This window comes from Chrysochloris asiatica, unplaced genomic scaffold (assembly GCF_000296735.1).
Source record: "Chrysochloris asiatica unplaced genomic scaffold, ChrAsi1.0 scaffold00326, whole genome shotgun sequence".
In the NCBI taxonomy this organism is placed as follows: Eukaryota; Metazoa; Chordata; class Mammalia; order Afrosoricida; family Chrysochloridae; genus Chrysochloris; species Chrysochloris asiatica.
In genome coordinates this window covers 2,247,664-2,271,687 of record NW_006408844.1, presented here as the reverse complement: position 1 = coordinate 2,271,687, position 24,024 = coordinate 2,247,664, and the positions used below count along the sequence as shown (strand labels likewise).

General features: G+C 47.7%; 1 protein-coding gene across 1 annotated transcript in view; it reads right to left on the bottom strand.

Annotated features, from left to right (window-relative positions):
* Positions 1 to 1,128: 1,128 nt before the first annotated feature.
* DGAT2 (diacylglycerol O-acyltransferase 2) overlaps positions 1,129 to 24,024 on the bottom strand; it is a 45,307-nt gene continuing 22,411 nt past the window's right edge. The window contains 7 exon segments of the mRNA XM_006875437.1: positions 1,129 to 1,425; positions 5,097 to 5,299; positions 6,561 to 6,735; positions 7,116 to 7,320; positions 17,445 to 17,515; positions 17,886 to 17,993; positions 23,687 to 23,815. Coding sequence (XP_006875499.1) covers positions 1,271 to 1,425; positions 5,097 to 5,299; positions 6,561 to 6,735; positions 7,116 to 7,320; positions 17,445 to 17,515; positions 17,886 to 17,993; positions 23,687 to 23,815 — 1,046 coding nt within the window. The 3' untranslated portion in view covers positions 1,129 to 1,270.

Genomic DNA, 24,024 nt, shown 5'->3' with positions numbered 1-24,024 from the left:
CATGAGGCCTAAGGAGCAAGACAGTGGAAGGTTCCGCAGGCAGTCCAGCTAGGGTCTGGAAGTTCCCCAACTCTCAGAAGCTGAGTGCAGATGCAGCCCCAGCAACAACCCACCAAGGACTCATTTTCATTTATTTGTGTAGGAATATATATAAAAATCTCATATGGTACAATGGTCTCATCAAGAGAAAACAACACACAGAAGAGAGGTTGGGTTTCTTCCCTCAAAAAGGCACAAAGATGTGTAGCTTGACTTTGGGGGCCTTCTGTCCTGGAACCAGTCTGCTGTTCAAAGGGGCCGGCCCCCTCTGTGAAGGAAGAGGGATCCTCTCCTGTAGACCCAACTCTGAGGGGATGGGAGAAGCAGAACTGAGGCCACTTGGAAATGCATGATGCAGGCCAAGGCTGAGCATGTGCTGGATCCATGTTGTCAGTCTCCTGAGTAAACCATTCACTCCAACCAGAACATTGTTGTTGTTGTTAAGTGTCATCGAGTCGGTTCTGACTCATATATAGGGTTTCTGAGGAGCAGTTGGTGGGTTTAAACCACCGACCTTGTGGTTCACAGTCCAATACTGATCCTACAATGCCACAGCAGAAGTTCAACCAGCACGTGGGGGCTGGATAATCCAAGAGATGCTGCATCCTGGTCAGCCTGGTTCCCCTGAGTGGTACCAATGTCGCACCCCCACGCTCACCCTGGAGAAGCCTGTGTCTACGCTTGAGTTTGAGAGGCTGATGTGAAACATGGCGAGGGGGCAAGAAAGGAGACTCAAGCTGGAGCACATCACTGCCCTCTATAAAACAGGGATAGCTGTGCCCCCCTGAGTCTTTTGGTTGGCAAGAAGGACTGCCCTGTAGTAAAGGGTGGATTGGCTGGGAATAGAGGTGTTTGTAGGAGAAGTGGTTTCTGCTTCTCATCTCCCAGGGCAAAAAGCAAGCAGTCTCTCTTCCTCCAACTAGCCAGGACTGAGTTTTCGCTTTACTTTTGGGAAAAGAAAAAGGAGAGTTGGTAGAGAAGCCAGAAAGGCCTAGTTGTGTTAACCACCACCTAAGACAGGAGAAACCAGAAGTGAAAGAGCTTGAAATAGTCACTTTTTCATCCTTTAAAAAAAATCTAAGATTGTAATGGTTTAACAAAATTATTATAATTTCTTTTAAATAACCCACAGACACCCATGATGCTTCCAAATTTACAGAACAAAAAGTACTCGAGAACGTGGCAGAAAACCGATTGGCAGCTGGTTCCTCCCTGGTTCCTGAGGGCTGGCTCAGTTCACCTCCAGGACCTCAGTCTCTGGGAGGCCAAAACTGGTCTTATGGTTGTTGAAGAGCTTCACCAGGGCCTCCATGTACATGGCGTGGTACAGGTCAATGTCCTTCTGGGTTGGTTGTTCCACTTTGGGAATGGTGATGGGCTCACCCACTGCAGGGATAGGGCAGAAGTTAGTCAGTATCATACAGTACCCCCAACCCCACATCCTCCTTGATCCTACTGGCAGCAAACCTGTGTGTCCACACTGTGTGTCAGAGACGGTGCTGAATGCTTTATGCATCTCATAGCAGTTTGTCCCTTTACACAGATGAAAAGACTGAGGCCCAGCAGCACAGGAAAGGACCTGTCCAAGGTCATACCTCCTCTAAGCAGTAGGAGGGTATCCATACTGGCTGATCTAGTGCCATTGCCTAATACACTCTGCCGGGGGTTGTGCATGAGCAAGTCGTGGCTTTGCTTTAACTCTGCTCTAGGCAAGTCACTTCACCTCTCTGAGTCTCTGTTTCCTCATCTGTCACAGGGGGATGCTTCCTCATAGGGCTCTTCTGAGAATTCTGGGAAATAACATGCTTTGAAAAGTGTGGTAGGATGGAGGTGGAGATCAACATTCATATATCTGTGTTGTTTCATTTTCTTATCCTGCATCTTCACATCGAATCCACCCCCAAGTCCTGTCTGCCAATGCTATTTCCCAAATTTCTCTAAAATCCATCTCCTTTTTTCATATCTCCACTGCTACTCCCTCAGTCCAAGTCACTGCCCACCACAAAAACTTCTTCACTTGTTTCCTGCTTTCTCTTCTTGCACCTTCTAGTCTGTTTTCTATGCAGCTCTACCACTAACTTGAAAATGCAAACTGGAACCTCTCCCCTCAAAACACCCTCAAGTAGCTTTCTGTCCCTTGTAGTGAGTTGCTCACAGGACCCTGCCCCTTCTCCAGATACCCCTGTCGTGTTCTGGGCTGCCTTGGGGAGAGCAGATCTGGTGTGGGATATGAGCACAACGAGAGTCAAGGGTGAGACTGGGTCATGTGACTATCTCTGGCTAGCTAAACGTACAAAGCAAATCACACTGGTAACAGAAAATATGTGTGAATGCTTGCAGCCCACACCTTCTCTAGCTTGTGAACTGCTAACACACATACCCCCCTACAGCAAGCAAGTCTTTAGAATCTTTGAGACGGCATATCCCCCATTATACCAAGACAGTACTGCCGAAGGCCAAGTGCAGCTGATTTTTGCTATAGTTCTCACAGGGTTATGCTCTAATAATGTTGATTGATTTTTATTTTATCTGGTAGTGTAGTGGTTACAAATCGGGCTGTGAACCGCAAGGTCAGCAGTTCGAAACTACCAACTGTTTCACGGGAAAAAGATGAGGCATTCTGCTCCTGTAAAGATTTACAGCCTCAGAAACCTTGTATAGGGTTGCTATGAGTTGGAACTGACTCCATGGCACACAGCCACCACCATACAGCCCCCAAAGGAGCTCTGATAGCATAGTGGTTATAAGTCGGGCTGCTAATCTAGGGTCAGCAGTTCAAAACTACGCAGTTCCGTGGGAGAAACAGGAGGCTTTCTGCTCCCATAAAGATTTACAGCCTTGGAAAACCTGTACAGGGTCGGTATGAGTTGGAACCAACTCCACGGCACATAACCACCACCACCACCACCATAATACAGCCCCCAAGGAGCTCTAGTAGCATAATGGTTATGAATTGGGTTGCTAACCTCAAGGTCAGCAATTTGAAACTACCAGCTGTTCTGAGGGAGAAAGATGAGGCTTTCTGCTCCCATGAAGATTCATAGCCTCAGAAACTCTGTGTAGGCTTTCCATGAGTTGGAACCGACTCCATGGCACATAACCACCACCACCATCTAGGCTCCATCCCCAGTCTACACTGCATGCTGGTTATTTCTGTTGGAACTCCAATGTATTGAAATCCATGGTTAACAGCATGGACATCAGAAAGAGGTGGCCAGGACTGGACTCCTAGCTCTACCATGGACTCACTATGTGACCCTAGGCAAATTAATCTCACTGTGACTTGATTTCCTAACTTGTAAATAAAGAGTCCTGGTGTGGGGCTGGAGGATAAGCACTTGACCTCAATGTCAGTTTGAACTGCAAGGCTGTTCAAACTCACCAGCTGCTCCTCAGAAACCCTATGAGTCAGAACCAACACATAACAACAATGACGGCACACAACAACAACAACAGAGAAGTATAACAGTGGCTACCCCATGATCTTTGTGAGTGGTAAGTAAGTAAACAGAGAGCAAGAGTTTAGTGTGGTGCCAACACACAATACATGCAAATAAGCTTCTTGTTGTTGTGAAGTGCCGCTGAGTTGATTCTGACCCATAGCCACCCTGTATAGGGTTTCCAAGGAGCAGCTGGTGAGCTTGAACCACTGATGTTGCAGCATATAAACTATGATCATCTAAAAACAAAGAAAAACCTCTCAGCTCCACAACCCCTGTTCCCACTATCGCCCCTATTTCTTTGCTGCCTCAATAGCAAACTCAAGAGAGGCTCCTGCTCACTGTCTCACTTCTCCCCTCCCACGGTCACCTTAGCCACTCAGACCAGTCACTGAAACCGCTCTTTGTGCCACCAAGTCCCAGGCGCAGTCCTTAGATCTCTTCTCTATCTGTGCTGTCCCTTGTCCATGACTTAAAATACCATCCACAGGATGCTCCCAGAGCTCTCAAATGGTTTAACAAGCACCATCTCATCATATCCACCAGCAGGTCCCTCCAATGTGAGCTCTTGATTCTCTCACTCCCAAACCTGCTCCTCCCCACTCCCCCATCCCATTAAATGGCACCACCTTTTCCTGCCTTGTTCAGTCCAAAAACTTTGAAGTCATCCTTGACTTCTTTTCTTCACATGCAATGTCGATCATCAGCAAGACCCACCAAGCCTCTCTTCAATTTGAAGAATTCAGATTGAATTCCACCACCTCATTTGTCACCATCACCCCCTGAGCCTTCATCTTCAATCTGAAGGCCACCAGGCTCTTGTGCCTCTCTACGTATCTCAGGACACAAAAACAAACTAGATCACACCATTCTCCTGTTCAGAGGCAGCTCATCACACATTGAATCCAATTCCAACTCTCACATCTGGCTCCTGCCCAACTCACTGCCATCTCCTATACCTCTCCCTTCAGCACTTGTATGTCTTCTGTTCCACCTTGGCTTTTTTTCTGTTCCCTGTATACACTAAGCTCAGCTCGTTCCTGCCTCAGAGTTTTAGCACACTGTCTAGAATGTTCTTGCATTGCATTCAATGTCTCCACATGGCTGGACCCTTCCCTTAATCCAAGTCTTTGCTGAGTGCCTTTCTGGATCCTTACTCTGTCATGTGGCACTATTGTTCTTCATAGCGTTCCTTCAGATGAAATCAGGTTGTCTGCTTCCTCCACTAGAATGCACACTCACGAAGGGGCAGACATAGGCTCATCATTGCCTAGAGCGGCATCTGGAGCACTGGAGAGAATCAAGTGGCTTCTGGCTCCTAGTGGCTCTGTAGGACAGGGTTTCCAGGGCTGCAGATCTTTACAGACGCAGCCATCATCTGCCTTCTCCCATGGACCAGCTGCTGGGTTTCAACAGCTGATATTCTGGTTAGTCCTCAAACACTTTTAACCTCGACACCACCAGGGGTCCTTGGGTAATTGATAAATAGTTCTCAAAGTTAAACTACTTTGTGACAAATGTTTTGCTGGCCCTGCCACCTGGTCCTCCACACAACAGCCAGAATCACTCTCCTAAAACAGATCAGCAGGGGTGGTGGCCCACGGGCTGGGGACTCACCGACAGTGGTGATGGGTTTGGAGTAGGGCACCAGCCCCCAGGTGTCAGAGGAGAAGAAGCCTCGGCCATGGAAGATACAAGGAGCGAAACCGATGTACTTCTGGAACTTCTGCTGGACCCATCGGCCCCAGGAGCCCTCCTCGAAGATCACCTGCTTGTACACTTCATTCTCCCCAAAGGAGTAGATGGGAACCAGGTCTGCTCTGGAAGGGAGATGACAGGGCCTGTCACATCCTAACTGCTGGCTTCTGACCCCAGCAAGGCTCACTCCCGCTCTGGGGGATGTGCTGGAACAGCCTGGAGGCACCCCACACTCATATGCCCCTCACTCCCAGACGTGGAGAGGCCTCTGCCCTCCGCCACAGACAGGGATCAGGTCATGGCTTTCAGAACACCAGATCAGGATGGGTGAGTGCCCTGCTCTGGATTGTCTGTGCATCTCCCTCATCCTTCAGAGTCTGCATCATCCCCCAAGAAATCCTCCCTGTTACCCCACCCCAAGTCAGGCCTCTTCAGCCCCATGTGAAGTTCTCAGCACATCCTGTACGTGTCTCCTCCAACCCCATTAGTGACGTTCCCTGAAGGTAGGGACTGGGTCTGTCCCCCAGGGATGGTGAGGAATCCAGAACCAAGCTCCTGAGGAGACAAGAGAGGAAGGACTGCTGGCTCTCCTGCCACACTCCAGGCTGGACAGGGCCTTAACCTCATACCCTCTCCCGATCTGGCTATGTAACTGCTGGAAGTACATCATCCCAGGTCCCATGCTTCCTCCGGGGTTCAACTGGCACCCAGACACAGGAAGAAAAGAACAGACTTGGAGCTCAAAAGGCTCAGCTCCCTCACCCGCTCCCTTAGCCTCACTCAGTTTTTTTTTTCCAAGTAAAAAGTGACGGTGTCTCCACCCAGATGATTGCTTGGGAATCCAAGGAGACAGCAGAAATGAAACTGCTTTGTCAAATGAAATGTGCTAAACAGGTGGCTACATCGAATGTAGCTCTGCTTTTATAGAAAGGATCCAGTTTATTCAACTCCTGTCAGCTGTCTGCAGGGTCACCGCTTCCAAGAAGCCTTCCTTGATGTTTCCCACCATACGCCCTCCTTTCTAAGGTCCTGCTCTCTTAGCAGCATGATACATTTGGCCACAGGTGCTAAGTCTTCATAGTCCCATTCTGATGCTCAGCCACCCATAAGCTTGGCTCCCCAGCCAACCTGGGAGAGCCCAGAAGACAGGCTGAAACTCTACCCCACTCAGACACCCAGCCTACACTTTGGAAAACTTAACCTGAACCTCCCAGTCTGGTTTGACCCACCCCCACAAGATGGCAGACTCTCTCCTATGTCTTCGTGGGGTCCAAGCCCTGGCTCCAGGGACCAAGAATGCTGCTGCTGTCCTGGGCCAAACGGAGCATTAGGACTGTGCACACGTGTGTGTTTGTACGTGCTCAGGTGGGGGGATGCACTTACCCATGACGTAGGGCCAGTTTCACAAAGCCCTTGCGGTTGCGCAGGGTGACAGCATTCTTGCCAGGCCTGGAGCTCAGAGACTCAGCTGCACCCCCCACTACGATGATGATAGCATTGCCACTCCCGTTCTTTGAAAGCAAGTAGTCTATGGTATCCCGGTTGACAGGACAGATGCCTGTGGGGAGACACATAGTCAGGGCTGCCCATGGATGCAATCATGTGTAAGCAGGAAGCAACCTGGACCTGGGCCTCAGATCTAACTTCAAGGTGGCATGGTTCTAGGGAAGCTATTCATTTTCTAAGCCTCAGATTACTTATCTGTAAAATGGAGACGCGATACAAAGGTTGTTTTGGGGATTCGATCACTTGGCAAACATTCCCTGAGATCCTGTCAGGCTGGTGCCTGGTGTGGGGGACCGAGATGAATCAGGCTGGTGGGGGTGGTGAGCAAGTGGACAATGACTGTATTAAAGTTGTGTGGAGGCAGCCCCAGTGCATTTGAGCAGGACTTACTTTCCTGCTAATTGGAGAGGACATAGAGACGTAGATTCTCACCTCCGGACATCAGGTACTCCCTCAGCACTGGCATCCGGAAGTTGCCGGCCAGAGTGGCCAAGTAGGGTCTTATACCAGGGAACTTCTTGCTTACTTCTGTGGCCTCGGTGCTGAAGTTGCAGAAGGCCCCCAAGCCCATAATGCCATGGGGGTGGTATCCAAAGATATAGTTCCTGGTGGTCAGCAGGTTGTGTGTCTTCACCAGCTGCAAGAAAAGTCTTGAGTCAGAGAGGGATACTGGGACACACTCCAAAGGTAGTGGGAGGGACTGGGCAAACCAATCTGAACCTGGGACTGGAGTGACTCGCCACACCTGACCTCAGACCTTCACCATTAAGGTGGAAAACTTCCTCCATCACTCTACTGATTGCCCCAGCTAAACAAACACCAGGTCCTCTTATTCACATTTCGCCAGCCTCCTGCCTTCCTGAGGGGCATGTCCTCTTCTCCACAGCCGGGGTGACTGTTCAAAAACCCAAATCCAACCACCTGTCACTCCTAGACTATAATAGGGTATCTACCATGACCGATTGGCATAACAAAGGCAATGTTCTACATCCAATTTGATGGGTAGCAACTAGGATCTTAAAAGCCCATGAGCAAACATCTAAGGTGCAGCTATTGGTCTCTCCATGTGCAGAAGAAAGAAGAGTGATGGAAATTAAAGACACTTGGAATGAATTAGTCCAGTGGACCAATGGAACAGGTGAACATTAGTCTCCAGGACTCTGAGACAAGAAGAACTAAATGGTGCATGGCTACCCTCCCAGCTGCTCTGAAAGGGATCATATTACAAGGTTCTAGAGAGAATGGGAGAAAATGTGGAACAAAACTCAAAATTATTTTTAAAAGACCAGGCTTACTGCTCAGAAGGACACTGGAGGAACCCAAGACTATGGCCCTTGACCAGTCTTAAGGTCTGGAACAGAATCACACCCTCATGGTCCAATTTTCAGCACAGCAGTAGATAGATAATTGTTGTTGCATGGAGGGGATTATAATCATAGAGATGAAACAAAGTATATGATTTGTTGAATGTAAAACTGATGATCTTGTCTACAAACCTTCCCTCAATTCACAAGAAAAAGTAAAAAAAAAAGAGAGAGAGAGAGAGAGAGAGAGAGAGAGAATGTGAGGAGGTGTCTAGCTTTCTTGGGAATAAAATCCAAGTCTCTACTTTTAACAATCAGGACCTTGCTGCAGGTGGATCGTCCCACCCACCTCTTACTCCCCTGGGCCAGAGCAGGTCCAGTGCTGCTGGCTGGAATAGGAACTTCAGGCTCTGGCAGGAAGGACACAATAGGTCAAGCAACAGTCTTTGTGCCAGTCATGGAGGGAGGGTGTGCGGGAGGAGGGCAAAAAGGTCGGCTATAGCAGCTGCTGACCTGTGGCACTATCAACACAGCTGACCTGGGATGCTCTGAACAATGATTGGCTTCCTGGGACCCCACCCCCTGCCCTGGAGCTGATGGCTTGGAGGGTGGAGTAATGTAAGTTTCCAGATGCCCTCAGCCATGAGCAATGGTGTCAGTAGGCTGGGGTCACTCAGTGCAGTACCTCATGGTATTGTTGCCCCCCATGGATCTCCTCCCCAACCAGATCAGACAGAAGCCTTTGTCATGTCTATTATGAATGTTACTCCAAGAACTATGTGGAAGAAAGTCATAAACTGCTTACATATCCTAGATGACAGGAATACTAAAAACAAAATTGTTTTGTAAATGCGTTCCATATCAAATTATAGCATTATTAGTACCCGAGTGGTAGCCTCTTCTTAAATTTTTTTCTCCTTTTCCTTTAAGTATTACTTCAGTCTCAAAGTTATTGACTTAGGTTCACAAACACTAAATTAACACAATGCTGTAGTTAAAACACCAGAAAATTTGACAAAAAACAGCAACTATAAAAACACTGGCAGCGATGAAAACAGTGTGTGCTTGCAGCACGTGCAAAGAATCTTTGTAATTGGGTGATAATGGCAGTTCAGTTAAGAGCATGTTGTTGTTGTTGTTGTTGTTGTTATGTGCTGCCAAGTCAGGGTCTGACTCACAGTAACCCAGTGTAGGGCTTTCAACAAGTGGCACATGGGTTTGAAGAGCGACCTGTGGTGAGCAGCTCAGTGTGGATCCTACAGCGCTACACCAGGACTCCGTGAGCATATTTGTTGTTGTGAAGTGCTGTCGAGTCGGTTCCGACCCATAGCAACCCTGTATAGGGTTTTCAAGGCGCAGTTAGTGAGCTTGAACCACCGACCTTGCAGTTTAGAAAGTTCAAAAAGCAAATTAACAAAGGGAATGTTAGCCTTGAAGTTATGTGGATCCACACAAGCTGGTCTTAGAAAAAAATGCTTTTGTTGTTCGAATTAACTACAGGGATATTTTTATTTTAAAATAATACATTTCTGCTAAAACACTCCCGCCAAATTGTATAAACGTTCATACAAAAATTGTACAGAACTGCCGTTGACAGTTCCCCAGTGAGCCCCCCACTCCCTGCACCCCTATAAAGATGCCATTGGCCATGAGAGCGTGAAGCTGAGACCCTTCCCCAGCTTACAAGGAACATGACAGGGTGGAGGGTACTAAGCGTGCTGAGTATCACTTTCTTCTTTTGAATAGAAAAGTAACAAATATTAAAAATACCAAAAAAAAGAGAAACTTTTAAACAAAAAGTACCTATAATATCCAGCTTAAATCCCCCTGACACATTGATGGCTTTCGTTTTTCAGCTCACACATACATTCTTCTTGTAAAACCAGAAAATCAAGATCACATGGTTTGATCTCATTTTTATAGCATTTTCTACTAAACATGACTATTTTGCCTTTAAAAACAGAAGAAACAAAAAACAAAAATCCTCACTAACATGTTTTCTCATGGCTGCATATTCTTCTACCACATAGCTCTGCTATATATAACAGAACTGAACCAAACTCCAGCTGGTGGGCATGTAAAAAGCATCAAACATTTCCCTCTTAGAAATCAAGCATCAATTCTTGCCCACATAATCTGTTTTCTTTAGGACCAACTTCTAGAAATGCAATTCCTGGGTCATAGGGCATGAACAGTTTGATCTTTTTGGCAGCCCTCCCCCCAGGGAGACGAATCCACTAACATTCTGCCTGCAAGGTGCTAGCTGCCAGCTGCGTCACTGCCCCTGGCAAAGTACCTAGAGCCCAGGATTTCCATGACTCTAGATTTGGGAGCACAGTGGTTACAAGTCAGGATGCTAACGAAACTGCCAGCCATTCCATGGGAGAAAGATGAGGCTTTCTACCCTTGTAAAGATTTACAGCCTCGGAAATCCCATGCAGGGTCATTATGAATTGGAACCGACTCCATGGCACACCACCACCACCACCACCAGATCTGGGCATCTCGGGGCTCAAGGGAGATACTGCTGCCCAGTTTGTGGGGAGGGTGCTGGGGGTGAGTCTCAGAAAACTGAAATCCAAACTTTTACCTTTTAACAGGTGACAGATGTTCATGAGGGGAGGGGACACAGAGTGGCGGGGACCATCCCCAACGCTGTGACTAATGGTATGTGTAGTGTGAGCAAGACTCCCTTAGTCTTACGTTCCTTAGGACAGTCATACCTTCCTCCCACTTGGCCTTCAGTAACTGGGAAACCCATTCAACACTCGGCTGCCTACCAAATAAATGGAGGAACAGTAACAGCCTAATCTATGGCTAGTGGAGAGCGGGTACAGTGGAGATCCCAATAAGCCCAGTTTTTACATGAGCTCTGCAAGATGGTTGTTGCGATGTTTCGTCTCCTAAAGAACAGGTCTGCCCAGCCAAGTTACCCCTCAGTAAAGCTGGAATTAAAAAGCTCCCATACCAGTTTCCATGGAAAACAAGGCACTGAGTTAAGAGCTTCGGCAGCCAGTACAGGATTAGAAACTTGCTCTTGAGCTGAGGTCCAGGTCCAAAGCACAGAATGGGCTGGAAGAGCCCTGAACACACCTGGCTAGTCCTTTCAAGACAAGATGGAAACTGAAGCCCAGAGAAGGGTGCTGCTGCTCTCCTGAGGAGGTCATAGCAAATCACCAGCCACGTTATTACCTTGGGGCCGCAGGGCAGTGTGTCAACTGATGGGGCCTAGTTCTAATGGACACCTGGTTAAAGGCGGCACCTCAAGACACAGTATGGGCTAATGGCTCTGGGTGCTATACCCAGAAAAGCTTTGATCTGTCCTCATGCCACACCCCCACACTCCAGGGCTGGACAGAGTGTCCATTTAGGAGGGAGGAGAAAGGGCACTGCTGATGAAGGCTCTGTTGACATGCCTTCTCTTGTGTCCCCTGAGTGTTCTATGGCAAAGCCCCAGCCTGAGGTGGAGCCCACACCAGCGTGCTGGCTAACGTGAGCCTGGAAGCCTAGAACACGTTCCTGGCAAGCCAAGCCTCATACATTGCCTCCCAGGCCACACAAGGTCAGACTCGGGGGGAAAGGTTCTCAGATACGCAGGCCCTACTCCGGCAGGCACAGAGAAGAGTGGGGGCTTACCAAAGCTTGCATAGCAGAGCATGGGACAGGATTTGGGACTGGTGCTCCTAGCTCAGCACACACTCCAGGCTGATTCCACCACCTGATCAATAGGCTGGTTAATAATGGTGATGAGTGTTTTCAGTGTGAAAACTGGCCAGTTTCTCTTTGCACAACGTGCCCCAGCCTCAGCCTCCCCTAGATGTTCAGAAGCCTCATGAAGGTAAAGGGACCTATGATAGAGAGCATGGGCCCCGAAGCAGACAATAGGTCTGGTTCCTACATCAGTCTTATCACTAATTTGCTTTGTGACCTTGGGACAGTCCTTCCTTTCTAAGCCTCAGTCTTCCCACCTATGAAATGAAGCAGATGGACAGATCAGAGAGTCTTTCCTGATCTCGTCTCTGAAGAGGCTCACAGAGAGGTGGCCCAGGGCACTGCCCACCTCTCTTCCAGATAGCCAGATGTCCTATACGGGAGGAGGGGGTGTTCTCTGGGCCACTCCTTTCTCTGGTGGCAAAGAGAAGGGAGTGGAGAGGGTTGGTTGGGTGACTTTGTATATCTTCATTACACAACCATTGTCAAGAGACTAGGAGAAGGGGATGGGACAAGAGGGCTACACATAACTTCACAGAATGTCAGTGTTGCCCTGGCATCAAGTCACCAAGGCTGGACCTTCTCAATAGAGAAGGGGCAGGAGCTTGACCAAGATCACCAGCAGGTCAGGGCAGAGCCTGGGGCAGGCCTCCGATTGAGGCTCAGTGCCCAAGCTAGCCTCATGTACAGCCTGGTTCTGATTTTGGTGCCCTAAATGTCTGACAGGGCCATGCCACAAGTTCCCTATGGCTCTCAACTCCCAGCTGACTTCTTGGAACAGAAGTTCGATAAGGGACATGGGTTTTGTTTTGGTTCTTTGGGAAGGGCAGAGACTAGGTGGAGAAGGGGACGCAGTTTGGTTTTGGTTCTTTTGGAAGGAAGGAGCTCAGGAGAGAAGGAGTGGAGGGGTTATGGGCTTTAAGAAAGTTTTCTAGTGGGCCCTGGACAGGCCATGCTGAGTACTGTCTGGGGTTGGGCCCTTGAGGCATCCGGCCAGCAGAGAGAACAGAATCCAGAACTGAACAGGGAGTGACAATGGAAGATCAGTGATGACAGCGCCATCGAGCAGAAGGAGACAAACCTATATCTCCAACCCCAACCAGGAAGTGGGAATCAATCTAATGGGGAAGTTATAGAATTGAAACTCTGCTAGAGAACCAAGCAATAGGAATTCAGTGGCAAAGAACCCGGGTCTGGGACTCGAGAATCTGGGTTCTAATTACTAACACTGCCACGGACTTGCTATGCAACCTAGACAAATCCTTGCCTTTCTTTAGGACTTGGTTTTGTCACCTCCAAAATAAGAAAGCTGGGTCCCAAGATGACACATCCTCTCAGCAACAAGAGTCAGAAGAGACATGCGCTACAGAAAAGGAGGGTCTTGGGAAAACTTAGGCTGAGGTGGGTAGAGGACTGCTGCCCTCACAACACTGAATACACAGTGGGGGAATGTGGAACTATCTGGCCACCTCCCCCAGACAGCACACTGGGATGTCTCAATTGCTGACTCACAAGAACAAATGCATGCCACCCTACACTTGTCCCAAACACTTTCACACTCAAACACAGTTCAATTTTCTGGACCAACCAGCCATTTTTCAGGGTTACCTCAGTAGTTAAGGGTGTGCCAGGGCGGGGAAACTGAGTGAACTGGACAGGCAAGTCTTTCCTCTAAGGAGAAGACCTTCAGTATTCTGTAGGAGTTACCCACAATCCACCAGGGCCCCAGATGTCTGCCTCGCCAGCCCAGCTTGCAGACCACAGGCCACAGGGGCCCAGATACAGATAAGACTGAAAACCAGATGGAGCCACCATTTATCCTGTCAGGTGGGTCCCAGAGCAGCCAGTGGTGGAAAAGGAAGGAAACCAAGAGACTTCTCACAAGGAGACTGCCATGGAATGGACAGAGCCTCATGCAGGGTCATACTGGGCCTTTCTGCCGCTTTCTCCCAAACTTGGGAGAAGTTTACATCTATACCCCAGCTATTTCTGTCAATGGGGCACAGAGAGGCAGGTTGCTATGGTGGGAAAAACCTTCCAAAGATCTTCCAGAAATACTTCTCTCAGACAGATTCAGGGGGTCATGGCTGTGGGGCTACAGACGCAGACAGTTTGATGTGAATAAAAGAAAGACAAGACCCCAGTTGCTTGAAGTGGTTGGGAAGGCATCCGGAAGAGGTGTTTCCAGAACTTAAAGGAGAAGTAGCACTGAGGAAGCAGGGAAACAGCATAGGCAGCTAAGTTGGAGAATAAGCCTGGGATATGGGAGGAAGCAGAGTTAAAAGGGAGGCTCTCCATTTATTGAGACACTACTAGGAGTCAGCGCCTTTCCACATGGAGTCTTCTTTAACCCTCACAGCAGCCTTTACTGTAAAGGCAGGCATTAACTTAACCCCCATTTTACAGAAGAGGAAACGGGGGGTCAGAGAGTTATTGTTGTCAGGTGCCATTGAGTTGGTTCTGATTCACAAGAGACCCTATGCACAACAGAACAAAATACTGCCTGGTCCTGAGCCATGCTTACAATTGTTACATTTCAGCCATTGTTGCTGCCACTCTGACATCCATCTCACTGAGAGACTTATGTTGTCACTGACCTTAAACTTTACCAAGCATGATGTCCTCTTCTCCAGGGACTAGTCCTTCCTGACAAGATGTCCAAAGTATGAGAGATGATGTCTTGACATCCTCACTTCTCAGGAGCATTCAGGCTACACTTATTTATTCCAAGAAAGATGTACTTGGTTATGGTACTTTCAGTATTCTTCACCAACACCAAAATTTAAATGCATCAAATCTTCTTCACTCTTCCTTAGTCATTGTCCAACTTTCACATGCATATGAGGTGACTGAAAATACTAAAGCTTGGGTCAGGTGTATCTTAGTCCTCAAAGTGACATCTTTGCTCTTTGACACTTTAAAGAGGTCTTTCGCCCAATGGAATTACGTTGTTTAATTTCATGACTGCTGCTTCTCTGTGTGTTGATTGTGGATCCAAGCAAAATGAAGTCTTTGACAACTTTAATCCTTTCTCTGTTTATGATGGAATTATTTATTGGTCTGGTTGTGAGGATTTTTGTTTTCTTTACATTGAGACAATCCATCCTGAAGGCTGTATAGTCTTCGATCTTCATCAGTAAGTATTTTAAGTCCTCTTCTCTCTCAGCAAGCAAGGTTGTATATTGGCATATCAAACGTTGTTAATGAGTCTTTGATCTTTGTCAGTATTTCCAAATCCTCTTCACTTCCAGCAAGCAAGGCCGTGTCATGCATATATTGCAGGTTGTTAATGGATCTCTCCAATCTACTTCTCAGATTATTTGCTCAGCATACAGATTGAATAAGTGTGGTGAAAGGATCCAACCCTGATGCAGACCTTTCCTGATTTCAAACCATTGAGTATCCCCTTGTTCTATTTAGTCTTTCTATGTACAGGTTCCTCATAAGCATAATTAAGTGTTCTGGAATTCCCATTCTTCACAATGTTATCCATAGTTTGTCATGAGCTACACAGTCGAAAGTCTTTGCACAGTCAATAAAGCACAAGTCAACATCTTTCTGGTATTCTCTACTTCCAACCAAGATCCATCTGATGTCAGCAATGTTCCATGCAGTGAAGCTATATGAGGCTAGTGAGGGGTTAAATTGAGGTTCTAACTGCTATCCTGCCTTGAAGTCCATGGCTATGACCCACAGTGATTCTCCTAGCAACCGGCTGAGAGAGGTGTTTCTGTAAGATGTTCAGAAGGAAGAAAGTCCTTTCCTTTCCAATGACTTCACATTCTCTCCCTGGTTCATGAAGTTGGCACTCCTTAGTATGCCCTGGATAAACCACCTCAATATTAAGCTAAGGGAGTTCTGGTAGAACTATGGTTAAACACTCAGCTACTAACCAAAAGGTTGGTAGTTTGAACCTACCAGCTGCTCTGCGGGAGAAAGGTGTGGCAGTCTGCTTTTGTCAAGATTACAACTTTGGAGCCCTTATGGAGCATTGTTTCTGTGTTTATAGGTCACTACAAATCAGGAGAATTGCCCAGATGGCAATGTTTAAAATACATATATATATGGAGTTCTGGCGTGGTACTGTGGGTTAATGCAAAGGACTTCAAGGTTGTTTGAACCACAAGATCCGCTGTAACCTTATACAGGGTTGATATGAGTTGGAATGACTCGACAGCGCTTAGCAACAACATATACAAATGTATGTATACACACACACACACACACACACACACACACACAGACACATACACATATATGGAGTCCTGGTGTGGTGCTGTAGGGTAAGTAGTTGGCCACAAGGTCAGCAGTTCAAATCTAGCAGCCACTCCTTGGAAACATGACATGGTCACTATGAGTTGGACCGACTCGATGGTATTTAACACCAACATAAGTATATAGGACAAAACATTGCCCAGTCTTGTGCCACCCTCACAATTGTTATGTGTGAGGCCATTGTTGCTGCCACTGTCACTGCGTCAGTCCATCTTGTTAGGGGTCTTTCTCTTTTTTGCTGACCCCTCACGTTACCAGTTTTATGTCCTCCTTCTAATAGCAGGTCTGAAGTATGAGACATAGAGTCTGGCAATTCTCACGTCTCAGGAACATTCTGGCTGCATTTCTTCCAAGACAGATTTGGTTGTTCTTCTGGAAGTTCAGGGTGTTGTTGATATTCTTTTCCAACATCATAATTCAAATGCATTGATTCTTCTATGACTTTCCTCATTCATTGTCCAAATTTCTTAGTCATGTGAGGTGATTGAAAATACCATGGTTTGAGTCAAGTGTCCTCAAAGTGACATCTTTGCTCTTGGACACTTTAAAGTAGCTGTTTGCACAGCCCAGAGACTTCATATGTCTCCTAAATTGCCTCAAATTCCACAGAACACAGGGAAGCATATAAACAGCAGGTCTGCCTAATGCAATATATTGTTTGATTTCTTGACTGCTGCTTCCATGAATGTTGATTGTGGATCCAAGCACAATGAAATCTTTGACAAATTCAATCTTTCCTCTTTTTATCATGATGTTATTTATTGGTTCAGTTGTGAGGATTTTTGTTTCCTTTATGTTGAGCTGCAATCTACACTGAAGGCTGTATATAGTCTTTAATTTCATCAGTAAGAATTTTATGCCCTCTTCTCCTCCAGCAAGCAAGGTTGTATATTTGCATAGAACAGGTTGTTAATGAGTCTCCTTTCAATCCTGATGGCATACTCCTCTTCATATAATCCAGGCTTTCAGATTGTATACTCAGCTGTTCTGTGGAAGAAAAGACGAGGCTTTCTACTCCTGCAAAGATGTACAGCCTCAGAAACCCTATGCAGGGTAGAGATGTGTTGGAATTGATTCGACAACACTTAATAACAAAAACAGCACCCTATAACCAGTTGCTGTCTAATGTATTCTGACCGTGGTAAACTGTAGAAATGTGCTCCACAGGGTTTTCAATAGATGATGTTTCTTCCAAGGTAGCTCTGAGTAGCCTCAACCCACTAACCTTGGGGTAGCAGCTGAGCACAGTAGCTGTTGGCACAGCCCAGGGACTTCATATGTCTCCTAAGTCGCCTCAAATTCCACAGAACACAGGGAAGCATATAAACAGATGCTCATAATGAGAGGTACCACATGCTTCAACCTGGCACATATTGAACCTCTTAACCCACTGAATAAATGTGTTAAGAGTCAAGTTCAGATTTGCCACCTGTTCACCCACCCACCTGAAATGACACCCACAAGGTTTTACCTGGATGGGAAAGTAGTCTCGAAAGTAGCGCCACACAGCCCAGTTTCGGACCCACTGTGACCTCCTGCCACCTTCCAGGAAGCAAAAGATAATGTTGGGAAGGAGTGAGAACAGGGTAGGGGTGGGATGGGGTGAAGGGACTTGGGCAAGGTAGACAGGATAGAGGAGTTGAAAAATGCCACAAGCCCCCAGGAAATTGGGAACATGGGCATTCCAATTTGAACCCCTAAGGCAGATGACCCATGCGACATCCATCTCCCTTCCCCATGGCTCCATTCACCCTCTCCTGTTGTGCAAACCCTGATTGAGAGCAAGTTCCTGTGGGGACCATTCCCCCAAACCACACTCTGGTCTGGCCCCAAACTTTTCACACAGTAGGTCCAGGACAGAAACAATGCTAGGGGTGAGGGGTGGGCTGGGGGAGGAATCCTGGGCTCATACCTTTCTTAGGTGTGTTCCAGTCAAACGCCAGCCAGGTGAAGTAGAGCACAGCGATGAGCCAGCAGTCGGTACAAAACGTGTACATGAGGATGACGCTGCAGACCACTCCTGCAGAGGGACAGCAAGATGACTGACTGCAGGTCAGGGCCTGCTCTCCCCTGTATGGGCCTCAGTCTCCCCTGTGGGCAATGGCAACCTGGGGTCTGGAACCAAGGCTCACCAAGTGACTCAATGCAAAGGAAGTCTGTGAGGGTGTCATGGAGAAGTGGCTAAGGGGATACTCAGCCTGGGGAGGGGCAGGCTCACAGGGACTCAAGTCTCACCCCCCCACTCTGATGTCTGTCCTGACTTCATGGGCACAAGGGCTCCCTGTAGCTTGGTAGAAGTGACAGAGGAGGTAAACTTCAGCTGTGAGTCTCTTCTTAGAGCTGTCCTTCTGCCCCCTCCTTACACACTCCCTCCACCCTGTGCCCAGCCCAGAATTACTACGGGTACAGGGGGCAGGGGGCTTACATCTTCCAAGAGCCACCACCTCTCAGAATCTGGGCTGAGTCACTGTCTCATTGTGAGACTAGGTACATTTCACTCCATTTTAGAAGTCAGAACATTGAGCCATTCAAAAGGGAAGTAACTTGCCCATGGTCACCTTGCAGGACAGTGGCAGAGCCAAAGAATGCAAACCAAAGCCTGACAGACAAACCACATGCAAGTTCACCAAAAATGAGAAGCCCCAGACTGACGCTGGAGGATGAAATTTAGAGAGATTTACAGAGGAAGGACCTCCGCTGCTTCTACTAGTAGAACACCCCAGGTGCTTCTACTGCAGGGGAGTGCATAGACCCCATCAACCTCCCTCTCCTCGGGAACCCTAGCAGGGCACTCAGACTGCTCCCCTGGGGCTGGCTTCATCAGTTCACTCTGTTCCGGGCCTGCTAGCCACAGCCACAGCCACAAGGTTGAATAACCTGGCACAGAACGGAAGGAGAATCAGTGCCAAGCCTAGTTTATCTCATGACTCACCCCCAGATGCCCTCACAGAGCTTGTCTCCTTCCAATTCTTGCCCAGCCTTCAAGGCCTGGCTCAGACTTCATCTCTTCAAGAAGCATCTCCCAGTACCATACTATCCCACATCATTCATCTCTCACCTCAGAGAGACAAAAACAAACAAAAAATCATTGCCATCAAGTTGACTCTGATGCAAAGTGACCCTATAGGACAATGTAGGACTGTCCCCTCCATAGGGTTTCCAAGATATAAATATTTAACAAGTAGATTGCCACATCTTTTTTCCATGGAGTGGCTGGTGGGCTTGAACAGCCGACCTTACAGTTAGCAGCTGAGCACTTTACCACTGAGCCATCTCTCTGGCCCCTGGCCCTCAGCACAAGGTTAGGGGAAAGCAAGCCCATCTGATTGGTGGAAGAAGCGTAGCCTCCTCTCCATTGCTCAGAGAGAGAAGCCAACTCCTGCTGTGGGCACTGAGCTGGTGAGCGGTACTCCAGGGCTGCCTGGCTCTGGAGCTCAGCCTCTCTTCTTTCCTCCATACTAAGATTCCTCTGGTTTCCTAAGGGAAACAGCAGGACCAGACACAGATTTGTCAGGAGCCTAAGAGCTCCTGGATCCAACCCTGTTCTAGACTCCTAGGCTAGCAACTCCCCCACAATAGCTCAAATCCAGCACAACTACCTTGGGAGGGGCAGTGAACATACAGTAGCCAGGCATCCAGTTTTTCAGGACCAGCTTAGGAGTGTGACATCACAGATGGGGACCATGAGTCTCTCAGGAAGCATGAGTCTGGGAGACCCTGTTAATGGCAGTACTTATGACAACTTGGTGAAAGACTATGTCTAAGTCCTTATGGTCACTTACAAAGTCACTCACATTGTTTAGCAGTTTGCCTTTGGTTTCCTGTCTTAGACCTGGAAACAGGGCCCTTCTAATCTACTATACACCACAGGTACCCAAACTCCTTTACAGGCTAGGTAGACATGCCAGGGCCTGAGGGGTTCAAAAAATAAGGATGGGGGTAGCCTGGAGATATAGCTCCCAGCAAACCCCAAGTCTTCTGAGGGGTAGAGGACTAGCAGGCCTGAGCTGCAAGTCCTGCTGCCCAAAGGTCTGGCAGCTTTGGGTAGAAAGCTATCCCTGCTTACCTGCCCTTACTTTGGTGCTAAAACAGCCTGGAGGAAGAAGAGAACAAACAGCAAAGTCCAGAGACTGTGTTCCAGCCCCAGACTCTCTCAGCTGGAAGCCTCCTCCCCTAGTCCCTGTTGTACTTAATTTATGTCTCATTTGGGCAGACAACCTATGAGCTCCTAGGGAATTAGAACCAGGTCAGACTGACCTCTCACATATGTGCAACCGACACAACAAAGGCTTATTGAGCATTGTTGCTGTTGTTGTTAAGTGCCGTTGAGTCGGTTCTGACTCATAACAACTCTGTATAGGGTTTCCGAGCAGCGGTCTGAATTGACCTTGTGGTCCTGCACTTATCCTCCAGCGTGGCCACACAGCACTATCTTTATTGTGCATTCGAATGAACTAAATCTACCAAATGTCCTCCTTTTCTTTCTCAGAGCCAGCTAACCCTGTTTCCACATCTAAGGTTGTGGGGCTACAACAGGAAACAATGCCACTGGCCAATGAGAGGCAACACAGTGTACTTCAAACACCCTGCCTGCTCCACATATGGGAGGTTCAGAACCACTGTCACAGCTCATCCCTGCCCTGCACGTCAGCTGGCCAAAAAGAAGCTCCTCCAAGATACGGAGTGCAAGGCAGCCTGAGTACTCACTGATGGAGGAGGAAACAGTAGCCCCGGCCCTGCCACCTCCTAGCCATACCCATCCCTGAGTCTCATTTCCTTACAGGGTACTGGGAGGATTAACTGAGAATATCTGAAGAGGGCTTAACAAAGAGCCAAGGAGCTCTGGTGGTACAGCATGGTAAGGGCTGGTGACAGAGAACTGCTAGGTTAATGGTTCAAACCAGCCACTCTGCAAAAGAAAGATAAGGCTGTCTGCTTCTGTGAAGACTTACAGTCTCAGACACCTTATGGAGCAGTTCTGCTCTGTCCTATCAGGTCATTCTTTACAAGTCAGAATCAACTTGAAGGCAATGGGAGGAACACAGTTTATGTCCAGTATGGAGATTCGTGGACTTGGAAGGGGACCCACCCAAAAAGAGAAATTTTCATTTTCACTCATCTCTTATGAAAATGTAGCATTTCCTTCACTTGTGAATACAGGTAATATACCACAGTAGTATTAACAGCCTTTGGATTCTAAGATACTAAGTTATCTTTCCATCACATTGTAACTATAGCATTTACTCGTCACTATTTAAGAGTTACAGTAATTATCACAGCTGCTGTTAGAACCTTTTATTTTAATTAGAAGAATGTATACTATTATTATTAAGTTTGGTTTTTAAACGTGAATATTTATGTATGAATATCATTAGCTTTAAGGAGTGCGGTGGCTATGTAGGATAAGCACTGGACTGTGAACCCCAAAGTTTGCAGTTTGAGCCCACTGACCACTCCAAGGGAAAAATGATGAGGTTTTCTGCTCCTGCAAAGATGAACAGTCTTGGAAATCCTCGGAAATCAACTCAATGGCACTTAACAACAATCATTGGTTTCATTTGGGAAACCTTTGGAATTATAAATTTGAAAACATCGAGCATAGGTCCATAGGGTCAGGGCAGCCTTTGCATCACTAGGCGTGCCGCGCGCAGCCAGTAGGCTGGGTAGCAGGAGGAAGAGCTGGGGCTGCTCTGGCAGTAATGAGCTCAGCAGACCTGCCCATCCAGCAGGCTGAGTCCCCACCTACATGAGCGCTTTGGGCAAACACTAGGCTACTTTCTGGGCTTGGTTGGGTCTGATCAATTGTTAACCTACAGCCTGGAGCCAGTCCCCCTAGTGTGGGCTGGGGTTCTACCACCAGCTACCAAGCCCTGACCCACTAAGACAGGGTAGCTATTTGGGTGTAACTAGAAAATGAGAATATTATGCAGCACAGTAGGCAGGGCACTGGGAGGCTAGAATCTCTGGGCTCTTATCCCTCCGGTAGGTCCTACTATCTCTTCTCATGTGACCTTGGACCAGGCCCTGCCCCCAGGGGGCTCCTGTTCCCTATCGGAATACTGTGATCTCTGATCCAGGAATCTAATAAGTCATTGAATACAAGCAAAGTGAGGATTTGAGCCCTGGAGGACCCAGTTTAATTTGTTCCCCAGGCCAGGGTTTATCTTTCTGAGGCCATCTATCCCTTAAGAATTGATCTGACATAGCAATGGCCTTTCTCCCCAGAAAAATTTGCACACATACTCTCATAAGTTTTTACATTTAACTTCAGAAATTCATGTGTCCCCTAGAGGTCACTTTGGGGCCTAAAGGTGAAGACTGGATGTTTTTCAGACCAGGTTCACTAATCCCAGGCTTCCCAGCAAGGCCTGTCCATGCACTAGGCTGCAGGTCACACCCCAACTCTGCCATGTCGTGAGCTTTACAGTCTGCGGTTGTCACAGAACCTTTGTGAGTTTCCACTTCCTCACCTGGAAAGTGGGGAGTCAGGGGAAGACATGTGACATGCCTGGCACATTGTAGGGGCTTCACAAATAGCACATGCACAGGAAGGAGAGGGCAGCGGCCCTGATGTGTACTATCAGAGGCCCCATTCCTTCTGGAAAGATAGTTGCTCTGCATAGACATGGTAACTCCTAATAGTGTCCAATTAGCCTGGACAATCCTGAAAAGTGGGTAGCTCACAGGCTCTGGAATATTCTCTATGATGCTTTGCAGCAGGTTCGTGCTGGGGACGGAACATTTTATGCTGAGGACACAGGGGCTTGTGGGAAGGAGGTGAGGTTTCTAGGAGAGCAGAAGGTGGCCTTCCACCATCTCCCCAGACAATCCACAATGCCCTGACCCTGGCCTGGATGGCCACCCACCAGTCTTGCAGAAGAAACAATCAAAGCACTGGTACAGCAAGTGTTGAGAGACAGAAGGGAGCAGACATTAAACTGGCCAGGGTAGGAAGCTGGGCGGGGGTGATGTCTGGGGCAATATCTCCCATATAGTGGGCATCTACTTTGCCCAGGCCCTCTGCTAAATACCATCATCCCTTATCTCACACTGTCTTAAAGACTATGTAAAGTAGGCAGATGTCCCTCACATTCCAAATGCAAAACTATGAGCTGCATATACAGTCACAGAGCTTATTTAGGGTAGTCAGGACTCAATCCACACCATATCTCCCCTAAGGCAAAGCAACATGACTGCTGGGAAATGTTTACTGAGAGCAGGACTTTAAACCAGTTCTTCTTGGTACAGACATGGCCATGAATGGACCCAAATTTGTAAAATGTGGGTGAACTGGAATGATAGTAGAATGGGATCAGTTCCAATTGTGGTTCATTAGAACTTGACTGTACTGGTTTGAACTGTTCAAAGCCCTGGTTGGGAGACAGGGTGGCACTGCAGGAAAAGTACAGACTTAAGGGACTCTACAGACCTGGATCCAAATATGCGTGACTTTGGGCAAGTTACCTACCATTTCTGGGACTTGAGTTTCTCATGTATAAAATAAGAACCATATCACCATCCCCACTGAATCTTACTGAGTCTTCATGCATAGCTAGGGATAGAGCACTTGATCCAAGACCCAACAGGTAGTTAAGTAAGTAGGAAGATGTCCTTTAGGGGCTGCTTCCTCCTGCAGAACAGAGTTCCTGTTCTAGCTTTGTTGGGGAGGTAGCCCCTGCCTGTCTGCCCAGATGCCTTCGAAGCCCCACTTACCCAGCACGAGAAAGGACAAGACCCATTGCAGCACCGAGATGACCTGCAGCTGCTTTTCCACCTTGGATCTATTGAGCCAGGTGATGGAAAAGAGGTCCTGGAGGGCTGAGAGGATGCTGGAGCCAGTGCCTGCAGCAGAAGGGAGATGTCAGCCTGATGCCACCCTTTGTTTGAGTTCTTAAGTCCATATCCCACCCCACCTTCCACAAGCAACTAGAAGAGAGGAGCAGGGCCCACAGATTCAGCCAGATCCTGGTTCAAACTCTGACTCTGTCATCCAATAGCTTTTTGTGTATGCACAATGGAAAAGGTCTCCCCATTTTAGGATTGTTCAGGAG